This window comes from Bufo gargarizans, chromosome 4 (assembly GCF_014858855.1).
Source record: "Bufo gargarizans isolate SCDJY-AF-19 chromosome 4, ASM1485885v1, whole genome shotgun sequence".
Taxonomy (NCBI): Eukaryota; Metazoa; Chordata; class Amphibia; order Anura; family Bufonidae; genus Bufo; species Bufo gargarizans.
Window position 1 is genome coordinate 113906517 of NC_058083.1, and position 12219 is coordinate 113918735.

The 12219-nt window shown below is 43.3% G+C and overlaps 1 protein-coding gene across 2 annotated transcripts in view; it reads right to left on the reverse strand.

The window, feature by feature from the left end:
* The window catches only part of SGPP2 (sphingosine-1-phosphate phosphatase 2), a 56416-nt gene that overhangs the window by 23103 nt on the left and 21094 nt on the right, over positions 1 to 12219 (reverse strand). For both annotated transcript variants that reach the window (XM_044291896.1, XM_044291897.1), the window contains exon 2: positions 1496 to 1654. In XM_044291896.1, the coding sequence (XP_044147831.1) occupies positions 1496 to 1654 (159 nt within the window). The remainder of the gene's footprint in view (positions 1 to 1495; positions 1655 to 12219) is intronic.

Consider the following 12219-nt stretch of genomic DNA (forward strand, 5'->3'; position numbering starts at 1 on the left):
TCTCTATTCATTCCGATGGAAGCCTCGATGTCTGTCTCATAGGAATAAAGAGAGTGACGGGCTTACTGTCCACACAGCAGATGATGTGAGATCCGTCGAGTCTCATCGGAAGTCACATAGGGGGGGGGGGGGCGGTGTAAAAATAAACCATTTTGAGTGTAACATTTAACATTTTTAATCACCATCACTGAAAAGGTCTACAACTTTTCGGGCTGAACAATACTTCGTGAAGCTATGACTAAAAGCTGTTCAGCATGAAACGCGTTAGCAGTTCTTGACTTTTAGATTAGGGTTGAATAAAGTCAATAGTTTTAATGGAGTGCTGGACTTCTACATATTTGGCTGTGACTAGCTTTTATGGGTTTATAACCTTGAATGAACAGTGCTCTCATTCACAGAGGGCAAAAACACAGCTTTAAAATGTGGGGAACTGAAACGCAGAGTACATTGGAAAGTTGTGGAACTTCTTATTTAAATAGTGATTTAAGAAGTTGTCCCAAAATGTAAACGGTGTTTGACTGCTGAGCAGACCTCCTTCAGTCCCCAGTGCGTATGCTCGGCTGCTGCTCCATTCCTGATGGGGACACATGAACCTGTTCTTATGATCGGTGGAGGTCCATTCAGCCTTACAGAAGTAAATAGAGGTGGATGTACATGCCCTACCATCCCATTCAGAGAGGAGATCTCTGGTTCCCAGGATCAGAGCGGCAACCATCACAGATGCCGGGGGTGTGACTGCAACCAGGCTCCGAGGGGGTGGGGGCCCAAGGCGCATCACAGCTGCATGCTATCTTTGCTCTCCATAAGCCCTCTGGGCAGTGTTGCCCGAGTGAGAGGGGGCCCTGGTCCAAAGTTTTCCCTGGGGCCTATAGGAGTCTAGTGACGCCACTGTCCAGGATCATGGGGAGCCCCAGCAGTCAGACCCCCGCAATATGTTATTCCATGGATAGGTGCTAAATAATTTGGGTGGAATACCCCCTGGATTCCAGTGCTTGTTAACACTGTATGCAGCATAGAGTCTATATGATGATGAATTCAAGAAAAGTTAAATAAAGTAACGCCGATTTGGGACTGTTCATATAAATCATATGAAATGAGTGGATGAAGCCGATTACATGCCATACAGATCCTGGATAGGTCATCAGTACCTGATCGGTGGGGGTCCGACACGTCCGGGACCCTCGCCGATCAGCTGTTTGTGAAGGTACCGGCACTCGCAGTAGTGCCGCGGCTTTCTTGCAGCTTTGCCTAAGCCAGTGACGTCATATTCATCGGTCACTGGACCTAGGTGCAGCTCAGCCTCATAGAAGTGAATGGGGCTGAGCCGCGATACCAAGCACAGCCGCTATACAATGTACGGAACTGAGCAGAGAGAAGGCCACGGTGCTGACAGGATCAGATACTGACGACCTACAAAGGGGATAAGACTCAGAAAACCCCTTTAAAGAAAAGACTGAATTTCATGACTTGAGCTTCAGAAATGTGCGATACTTACACACCAGACTATGATCAGTCGTCTTGCGATAAAAGAATCTATATTCCATAAGGTAAAAGGAAGGAACGTGATATAAAATATTTCCTGGCCCAGTGCGGCAGCAAATCTGAAGAGGTAGTACAGCAAGTAGTTGTGGACCACATACTTTTTCTCCCGACCCTGCAAATAAAGAAAACAAGGACATTTTATGGATTCATGATGGGAAAAAAGATCTAGAAAACTACCAGGAAATTGATCATCCCCCAATGCCAGCTTTCTGGCTTTAAAATTGTAAAAAAAAAAATAAATCAGGTTTTGCAACTGTATAACTGACACTGCACTCTACAGGTTTCCAAAAAGAGGGTATGGCGAGGTGCGGGTGTGTGGGGGCACATACAGTAGAAACTGGCAGAAATAATGACTGAAATGTGAAAATCCTGTGAAAACCACAAGATTCCCCACATTGTCTCCATGGGTTTACTCCAAGGCTGAGCTTCATACATTCTTTGGTCTCCTTCACTCATAAATTTGGTTTCCTTTTTTATTCAGTACAAGAGAAAAAAAAAAACACACTTTTTTTTATCCTTTGACATGCATTTTTATGAAATTTTTGTTAAATTTTTGCATTTTTTTTAAATAGTGAATTTTATCGTATTGTTTCTGGCCTTTTTTTTTCTTGGTCTTTTTTTTTTAAAGCCATGCGTTCTTAAATAGGAAAGTATCTATACCTCAGTGATGTCACTACATCTGTAAATGTCTTAAAAAAAAAAAAAGCTGTATAGAAACGCCATAAAAGGCAACATACACAGACATGCCAGCAAATGAGACCGCAACGTAAAAAAAAACAATGCAAACATGAAAAAATTAAAAATAAAAATTAAATAAAAAATAAAATCACAGATTTGTACTGCTAAATTTCAGAATTCCTATAGACTTACAGTCAGCTACCATGTAGAGTTATTTTTTATTTTTTATGTACTGAAAAATGCACGTAAAAAAATTGGCAAACACACCCAAAAATATTAATCCACCCCAATACTGTTTGGCAAAGACAAATGTCTTTCCGGTTCATGCATACGGCCATAGTTTTGATTAGCATCCGATATGCATTTTTTGCGGATCAGATGTGGACCTATCCCTCTCAATGGGACCTCAAAAAATGCACGTGTGCTGTCCGTATCTGTATGTCCATTCCGCGTCGCCACAAAAAAAATAGAACATGTCCCGTTCTTGTCCGCTTGTGGACAAGGATAGGAAATTTCTGCAGGAAAAAAAAATGGCTGCATGCACTCGGCCAGTGTCCATGTTTCACGGATCCGCGATTTGTGGACCGCAAAAATGTATACAGTTTTTTGAAGGAGCCCTTAGTCAATAAATCTACATCCGTGAGGGTCCAACAGCTGAGACCTGCATCACTCATAAGAACAGAGACCCCCATAACCCTAAAATTAATGGAGCGGCAGGTCAAGCATGTGGACTGCCACTCCTTTCATTTGCCATGAAACTGTCGGAGATAGCAGAGTACAAGAGCCAACAGTTCCATAGAGATCAAGGGACTGGCAGGCCACATGTTTGACCTGTGCTCCATTTATTTAAGGGCTTATGGGGCCCCATTGTTGGATTGGTGGGGGCCTCAGCTGTCCGACCCCTTCTCATCTAATAGTTATTCCATATCCTGTAGTTAAGGGAAAACTACATTTAACCAAAATACCCTTTAAAGAAAACCTGTCACCATGAAATACAGTGCAATCTGCAGGCAGCAGGTTATAGAGCAGGAGGAGCTGAGCAGATTAATATATAGTTTTATGGGAAAAGATTCAGTAAAACTTGTACTTCATTCATTTATTCTCTTTTTATACATCAGTGTCACGTGGGCGGTCCTATCAGTGATCGACGGCCATCCCTTTATACTAAGTCCTGCAGAATTAGCTGTCAATCACTGATAGGACCGCCCACATGACTCCAGTGTATAAAAAGTGCAGAGGCTAAATGAATATATGACAAGTTGTATTGAATCTTTTCCCATAAAACTATATATATATATATCAATCAGCTCGTTCTGTCTGCAGATCTATAAAGCACAAGCTTGCAGCTAAGATGTGCGAAGAGGAAGATCATGGCCGGTTAGCTCCAGACCCTGGTTATATTGAAGAAGGCAATAGTAATTGGATGAAGACATCCAACACTTGTTCTAGCATTAGAAGGGGTTAAAACACTGCAGAACTTTATGGTGTATGGAATAGCTACCTACACTGCAGAAGGGATGTTGAGTCTTGTAGTTGACTGGACATCATCCTGCTACTTAGGGCTTGTTCACACGAATGTGTCGCAAATTGCGGATCCGCAAAACACGTATGCCGTCCGTGTGACTTCTGCAATTTGCAGAACGGATGGCCCTTTATAGAAATGCCTATTCTTGTCCACAAAACGGACAAGAATAGGACATGATCTATAATTTTTGCGGGGCCACGGAACAGAGCAACGGATGTGGACAGCACACGGAGTGCCGTCTGCATCTCTTGTGGTCCCATTGAGGTGAATGGGTCTGCAACTGAGCCGCAAAAAATGCGGGTCGGATGCGGAACCAAACCATGGTCGTGTGAATGAGCTCTAAGGTAAAGGTGATTGTGCCATAAAAATCTCTTTAAAACATTTATTTTTATAGTTTTTATTTGCATATTTGATACAAAGTATGCTGACAGAACCCTCTGACAGATTTATCTTCCAAGGTAAAGGATCAAGCATATTATTATCCAACACATGCCCGATTGCCATTCCCCCAACATCTTCCCCGGGGAATGTTCAGGAGGCGCCATATACATTAGGCCTTCTTTTCTAATGTGCACAGTCAGCTTATGAAAGCTCATTGACAAAAGCCATGTTCCCCAACTTCCCCATAAATATGTCTCTGTGGTTCACATACATATACATGTTTCAACTGGGAAGGGAAATGGGGTGGTCTTCTCTCATCAGAAAACCGACAGCTTGAAGGAAATTGCTTGGCGGATTTATGCAGTCCTGGCCTGGAGTCAAACGCAGGGTCACTTAATTTTTTTTGTCAATTGTTTTTTGTTTGTTTTTTAATCCTCATTCAGTGCTCCATGTGACACGAGTGTTTGAGCCCGCTTCATGATGTGTGCACTTTGTGGAGTCCTCGAATTCACGAGCTGCGCCCCTCCCCACAGCCGCTTATTGCCTTTTTTCCTATACTGTTATATTGGAGTAAGGCCTTCTGCACACGAATGCGCGGGGGCAGCCGCAGCGGACCCATTCATTTTAATGGGTCCGCGATCTGGCCATTCCGCAAAAAGATAGGACATGTTCTATCTTTTAGCGAAGCGGAAGTACGGGATGAAACCCCACAGAAGCACTCCGTAGTGCTTCTGTAGGGTTCTGTTCCGTGCCGCACCATTCCGCATCTACGGATTTGCAGACCCATTGAAGTGAATGGGTCTGCATCCATGAAGCGGAATGCACACGGAACGGTGCCTGTGTATTGCGAGTCCGTAATACGGCCACGGGACACCTACGGTCGTGTGCAGGTGGCCTTAAAGCTGTCAATCAACCGCGGCATGTTTAGGGAAGCCGCAGCTCATGAACATGAGAACTGCAGAGCTCAGATCCCAGAGCTCAGATCCCCCCAAAAAAGTAAGTGACCCAGTATACGCATCAGAGTCACTAGCTTATGATGTCCCCAGAGAGGCCAGCATAAAACTGGTAGCAGATTCCCTTTAGGCTACGTGCACAGGGGTATAGGAAGACTTTCATAACATCTGCATGAATTTCCGTGAGGATTTCTGTGCATTTCTGCACCAAATCCGTATCAAAATCTGCATGTGTTAGCTGCGGTTTTTGGAGCAGATTTAATGGGATCTTCACAAAAGAACTGCACAACTGACATGCTGCAGATTTCAAATCCATTTTGCCCAATCCTTGTCTCCCCAACGTCATCTGTTGGGAGAGAGTTGAGAGCTCCCCACACACATCAATGTGTTGGCCTTATCGGCCATGAATTAGGCCAACAAAAGCCTAATGTGTATGGCCAGCTTTCGGCTAAGATTACACGGCCACTCAAGTCGTCATAACACACAAGTTTGGGTTTCTGGTGACTGGAGTTGGAGTTTTTCCGACATTTGAATTGTTCACCTTCTTCAGGCAAGCGTACGGCTCTGTCCACACTATTCTTGGGGCTATATTGTTTAATAAAAGCCACAAGACTCTACAGGAATCATCATGTTATGGATACCTCCAGTTTCTGATGGATCTCATAACTTGGTCTATCAGATTCTGGTGAGGTTTCAAAATTTGCTGATTGCCAATGTAGGCCCCAACTTAATCCTAAAACTAAAAGCAGTGTAAATAGAGCCCGATGGGCATTCCACTACTTAGTATTTTATAATATGTTCAAGAACTCTGTTCTAACATACAACTGGAATGGAAGGGTGAGAAGTTGGGATGAGCAAACTTGTGTTTTCAAGTTCGGCGTAGAAGGTTCCGTTTATCTAAGAATTCAGTTATGGAGTTCGCTACCACGGACTATAACTTATGGTCCGTGGTAGCGGAATCCATATTAGAATGCTTAGATAACCTGAACCTTGTATGCCGAACTTGAAAACACAAGTTTGATCATCCCTTAGAAAAGTAATCTGAATAAGGAACAGTTAATAGGACTTCTGTTAGTATCTACTATGTCTTCTGGTGGGACATGAACCTCTGCTGTTGTCATTGATGACTGCGTCCTGTGTGAGTTCCTAGTGACATGTGATGCGCCAGATTTAATAGGCATCCTTAATGCTTTAGAACGCTCCATAATAAGCCAGGAAGCACAGTGTCAGCTGCTGGCACATTAAATCCTTCCTATCCTAGGCTTCATCGTAATTGCTGAACAAATAGGCAGGAAGTCTCGGGATCAGCTCAAGAAGTTAGTGATAACAAGAATCTATTTGGAAACTGGGCGGTGGACCACTTTATGTCAGCATGACTGGTGCCGGAGCCATACCACTGCGGCCTCATGCACACGGTCGTTGTGCGGCTGAGACAGATTGAGACCCATTCAACTCGAATGGTTCCGTGATCCATCCGCACCGCAAAAAAATAAAACACGTTCTATTTTTTTGTGGTGCGGAGGCACGGACAGAAACACCATGGAAGCACTACATAGTGCTTCTGTGGGGTTCCGTGCCTCCGTTCCGCACCGCAGCTCCGGATTGCTGACCCATTCAAGTGAATGGGTTCGCATCCGTGATGCGGGGAGCACACGGCCGGTGTCCACATATTTTTTGTCTATTTTTAATCAATTTTTTTTGTATGGTCTTGTAATTTTTGTACTGTGCCCTCTTATATAATCTTATAAAACTATTATCTATGGCTGCAACATATATTTCTAGATTCAAACTTGTTCCAATGGTGGGCACAACAGACTAAAGGTGTTTCCACAAGTGCATAGACTTTTCTGTGCTGTTAAGGCCTCATGCACATGACCAATGTTCGGGTCCGCATCCGAGCCGCAGTTTTTGCGGCTCGGGTGCGGACCCATTCACTTCAATGGGGCCGCAAAAGATGTGGACAGCACTCCGTGTAATATATAACATGTCCTATTCTTGTCCGTTTTACGAACAAGAATAGGCATTTCTACAATGGGCCGGCACACGGGCGGCTTCAGTTTTTTGCGGACCGCAAAAAACGGAACGGTCATGTGCATGAGACCTTGGTCAGAGGAACAGAACAAAAAATGGATCCGTTAAATCGATGGCATGATGCCTACAAAAAGGAACACCGTCTGTTTCTATCCGTCATCTATGGACTATAATGTAGAAAAAGTCAGGACTCTCCGTTCCATCATGTATCCATTTTTTTCCAGGAAAGAGAGGTTCTGCAGAAAGACCTTTTTCTTCCATCAAAAATAGGAAAAACCTAAGGCCTCATGCACACGACCGTTTTTTTTTAAGGTCCGCAAAAACAGCGTCCGTAGGTCCGTGATCCGTGACCGTTTTTTCGTCCGTGGGTCTTCCTTGTTTTTTGGAGGATCCACGGACATGAAAAATGAAAAAAATATCTAAGTCAAGTTTGCCATTGAAATGATAGGAAAAAACGGACACGGATCACGGACACGGATCACGGACACGGATGCCAATCTTGTGTGCATCCGTGATTTTTCACGGACCCATTGACTTGAATGGGTCCGTGAACCGTTGGCCGTGAAAAAAATAGGACAGGTCATATTTTTTTCACGGCCAGGAAAAACGGATCACGGATGCGGCTGCCAAACGGTGCAGTTTCCGATTTTTCCACGGACCCATTGAAAGTCAATGGGTCCGCGAAAAAAAACGGAAAACGGCACAACGGCCACGGATGCACACAACGGTCGTGTGCATGAGGCCTTAGGCTGAGTTTACATGGAGTAAATAAACAATATGGACCCCACGTCACAATTCACAGTGGTTTTTTATGCAGTTTTTGGTATTTCAGTGGACACATTGGACATGGATTAATTATGGAACCTGCACCAAAAACGAACAATTTTCCTTCTTTTTTTTTTCCCACTCTGTAGTTTTTAAAACCGCGAGTGGAAAAAAAAAAAGAAAAAAAACACGTCATAAGCTTTAAATAAAAAACAAAACAATATATGGGCACCAGCCCTGTGCACTCTGTATCATGGATGTGGACCCATTGACTTGAAAGCGTCTGCTATCCGCAATATACGTAGCAGAGGCACGGATCGGATGACCACACAAGCAGTACGAAGCGCTCCCGTGGGACTTTAGTCCGTGTCCTATTTTTTTGCGGTCTGGAGTGTCTCTTGTGGATCGCGGACCCATTCAAATGAATGGGTTTGCATCCGCAAATGGCATGCACACGGACGGTGCAATTAGGGATGAAAGTGCACACTGATGGAACAGAGTAACGTAAAAGTCAGCGCAGATGTGAACAAGCTTGTAGAAGAGTTTTACAATCACACATAAAGAGCACTGCCCTCTAAAATCCCTTCATCTTTAACCATCCATGCGATTGCCTTGTTGAATGTGGTAGCCATACCCGGACTTCTTCACTGAAGTTCAGGTTTGGGTTAGGTGTTCTATTCATTTTATTATTTTCCCTTATAACATGGTTATAAAGGGAAATAATAGCATTCTGAATACAGAATGCATAGTAAAATGTTGCTTGAAGGGTTAAAAAAAATAATCATAATAATTTACTTACCTCATCCACTTGATCTCGCATCCAGCATCTTCTTTCTTCTTCTTCTTTCAGGACCTGCAAAAGGACCTTTGATGATGTAATCACGCTCACCACGTGGTGATGTCAGTGCAGGTCCTGCTGAATGAAGATAGACGGTCCTTTTGCAGGTCCTGAAAGAAAAAGAAAGAAGACGATGCTGGCTGGATAAGGCGAGTTAATATTCTTTATTTTTTTACCCCCTCAATCCACATCTTAGTAAGCATTCTGTATTAAGATTGCTATTATTTTCCTTTATAACCATGTTATAAAGGGAAAATAATAAAATCTACAGAACACCTAACCCAAACACAAACTTAAAGGGAACCTGTCATGTGGATATTTGATTATACTCTAACTAATTATATACAATCATTAACTACTAAAAAGTGCCTTAGATGTATTCACTTACTGGTGTGACAGATGGTTACCTCATAATATACACACAAAGATGCCACATGCCGCATGCTAATGAGCTGATTGGAGTCCAGCGTGATGTCAGCGAGTCCAGCGTTTTTTAAATTCAGAGCTATAGCCACTCCCCTGCCCACCTACTGCTGATTCATATGGAAAATGACTGTCAATCAGCAGCAGGTAGGCGGGGAGAGTCAGGAGATCATGAATATTCAGGACTTATCATTATCAGCTGGAGCTTTTCAATACAAGATGTTGGCAGATTGACTGGGTCAATTAAAGAAAGTGACCCAGCATTTTGCTAAGAGAATCAGTCACTTATTTATGTTGCCCTTAGTTAGGACACCATAAAACTGGTGACCGGTTCCCTTTAAGTGAAGAAGTCCGGGTTCGGGTCTGGGTACCACATTCAGTTTTTTTATCACGTGCGTGCAAAATGCATTGCACCCGCGCGATGAAAACTGAACACAACGCAATCGCAGTCAAAACTGACTGAAATTGCGTGCAAACTCGTGCGGGTTTCCCCGCAATGCACACGTGATGCATCTAGAGCAAATCCAGGACGCCCGTGTGAAAGAGGCCTTATGGTGAAATATCCTTAGTAAAAAGTCAAAAATCAATAAATAAAGAATATTAAAAAACCTGATTAAAAGTTGAGTTACTCTTTAAATATACAGACCTATGGTGATCTGGGCTTTCAGGGACTTATCTAAATTGATATTTTCAGGAATGTTTCTGCGGCACTGTTCACACAGGCATCATGGCTTTCTCTGTGATGGATATGACAGGATTACAACAACATGGCTACTTTCTTCCAGAAACAGCCCCGCTCCTGTCCACAGGGTGTGTCGTACTGCAGCTCAGCTCTGTTCAGGTCAATGGAACTGCAATACACGACACAACCCATAGACAGGTGAGGCGCTGTTTCTGGAAGAAGGCTTTTTTCTTTGTTGCAGTTTTTATTGATTCTTAGATAATCCTTTTAGACAAGCATTATTGTTGGTATTCACTATCCACAGGCTGAGGCAGCATAGAAGGAGTTAACTGAAGAGGATGCCGTATCAGAAGGGAGTGGACTGAGAGGGACATGCTGAAGTCAGCCCAATAATTGCACTGTTATCTTAGACTCAGGATGACAGATGTGATTTAATGGTACATAATAAATGTAGCATACGGCAGCACAGAGCAGTATTATCTTCAGACAGAGGCTTAGCTCGCTGACAGTCCTATGAAATGCCCCTTGTCACCCATTAACCCTTGTACAGTGGACCCCATTGTAATACATTCTTGTGTCCTTACGTGATCAAACCCTTTAAAAAATGTGATCTTTCTACTTTTACAACCAAGACAGCACCAGATCCCCAAAACACCAATCAGATATTTTAGATTGACCATCCCTCTACCCCAGTGGGTGTTGCTGGGTAGAAGATATTTTGGCAATTGGCACTTACTAGCTGTCATCTTTTTGTGTGTTGCTTCGATCACGGCTAGGACACATTCAATGCGTCCCTTGGATGGATTCCCTTTAAAGGGGTTGTGTCACATATTCTACATTTTTCAAACCAGCTCCTGGATCTGAATACTTTTGTAATTAAATGCAATTAAACATTTTGTATAACACCTGAGTTATTCAATAAAAAATTTATCTGTATAGCGCCACCTGCTGTTACGGTAGTTCTTTCCCTTATTTTATTTTTTGTCCATATCACTAAGCTGGTCGAACGTGCTCAGTATAAGGGCTCATTCAGATGACCGTATGCGTTTTGCCATCCGCAAATTGCGGATTCACAAAACAAGGATACCGGAGTGTGCGTTCCATATTTTGTGGAACGGATTGGCCAGCCCTATGATAGAAATGCCTATTCTTAATTAATCCGCAATTGCGAACCCAATGAAATGAATGTGTCCGCATTGCGAAGTGGAATCTGACTCAAATATACGGTCATGTGAATGGACCCTAAATCTTCAACTGCCACCGGCTATAATGTTCTGTTAGAAGCTATGGCAGTTACAGGGAAATAGCTTCAGCAGAAAGGACACGCCCGAGCTGCCAGGCTGAAGAGAATCTAGCAGAGCAATTGGAGCAATGAATGTGGAGATCTCTGGATCCATGTGAGGTACAGGGGTGGTTGTAGCTTTGTTAGAAAGAGATTGTCATGTTTTATATGAGGTCGGATTCTCATTTTTTTACATCAGTCATGGGATAACCCTTTTTAATGTAACTAAGCCGAGTTTAGCACGAGTGCAGCAAGTAGCAGTCACTGTTACTCATGGATGCAGCAGTGTACCATGGCACCAATTTGAGCACTAGACTCATGTTTATTGTGGGGCCCGGGGGTGATACCCTTGAATGAGTATTTGACATGACATGGGACCTCTTATCTCATGCTCACTGCAGCATTTCAGTCCCATGTCAGGACCTTTTTCCAAGCTGAAACATTGCACTGAAAATGAGAATAAACCCTTCTGGACTGTTCGGAGTCCGGCGTATAATACATATTATTTTACAGAAGATAGTCAATGAGATCCGGAGGGGTGTCGCTCCACACCTAAGGGTACTTTCATACATGCGGCAGAGGATTCCAGCAGGCAGTTCTGTTGCCAGAATTGTCTGCCGGATCCGGCAATCCGGACGCAAACAGATGCCTTTGTCAGACAGATCTGGATGCGGATCCATCTGACAAATGCATTGCAATACCGGATCCGTCTTCCGGTTCTCATCTGGAAAAACGGATCCGTTATTTATCTTTTTCAAATTTTTAAAAGGTCTGCGCATGCGCAGACTGCAAAACCAGATCCGCTTTTCCTGAACACTTGGCACTAATACATTTCAATGGAAAATAATGCCGGATCAAGTGTTCAGGATTTTTGGCCGGAGAGAAAACTGCAGCATGCTGCGGTATTTTCTCCGGCTGAAAAACGGAACTGATGCATTCTTAAGCATACTGAACAGATTGCTCTCCATTCAGAATGCATTAGGATAAAACTAAATACTTTTCGGTATTGAGCTCCTGTGACGGAACTCAATACCGGAAAATAAAAACGCTAGTCTGAAAGTACCCTTACACAAGCATCTGCAGTAAGAATCATCTCTGTACCTTCATTCACATAGAGCA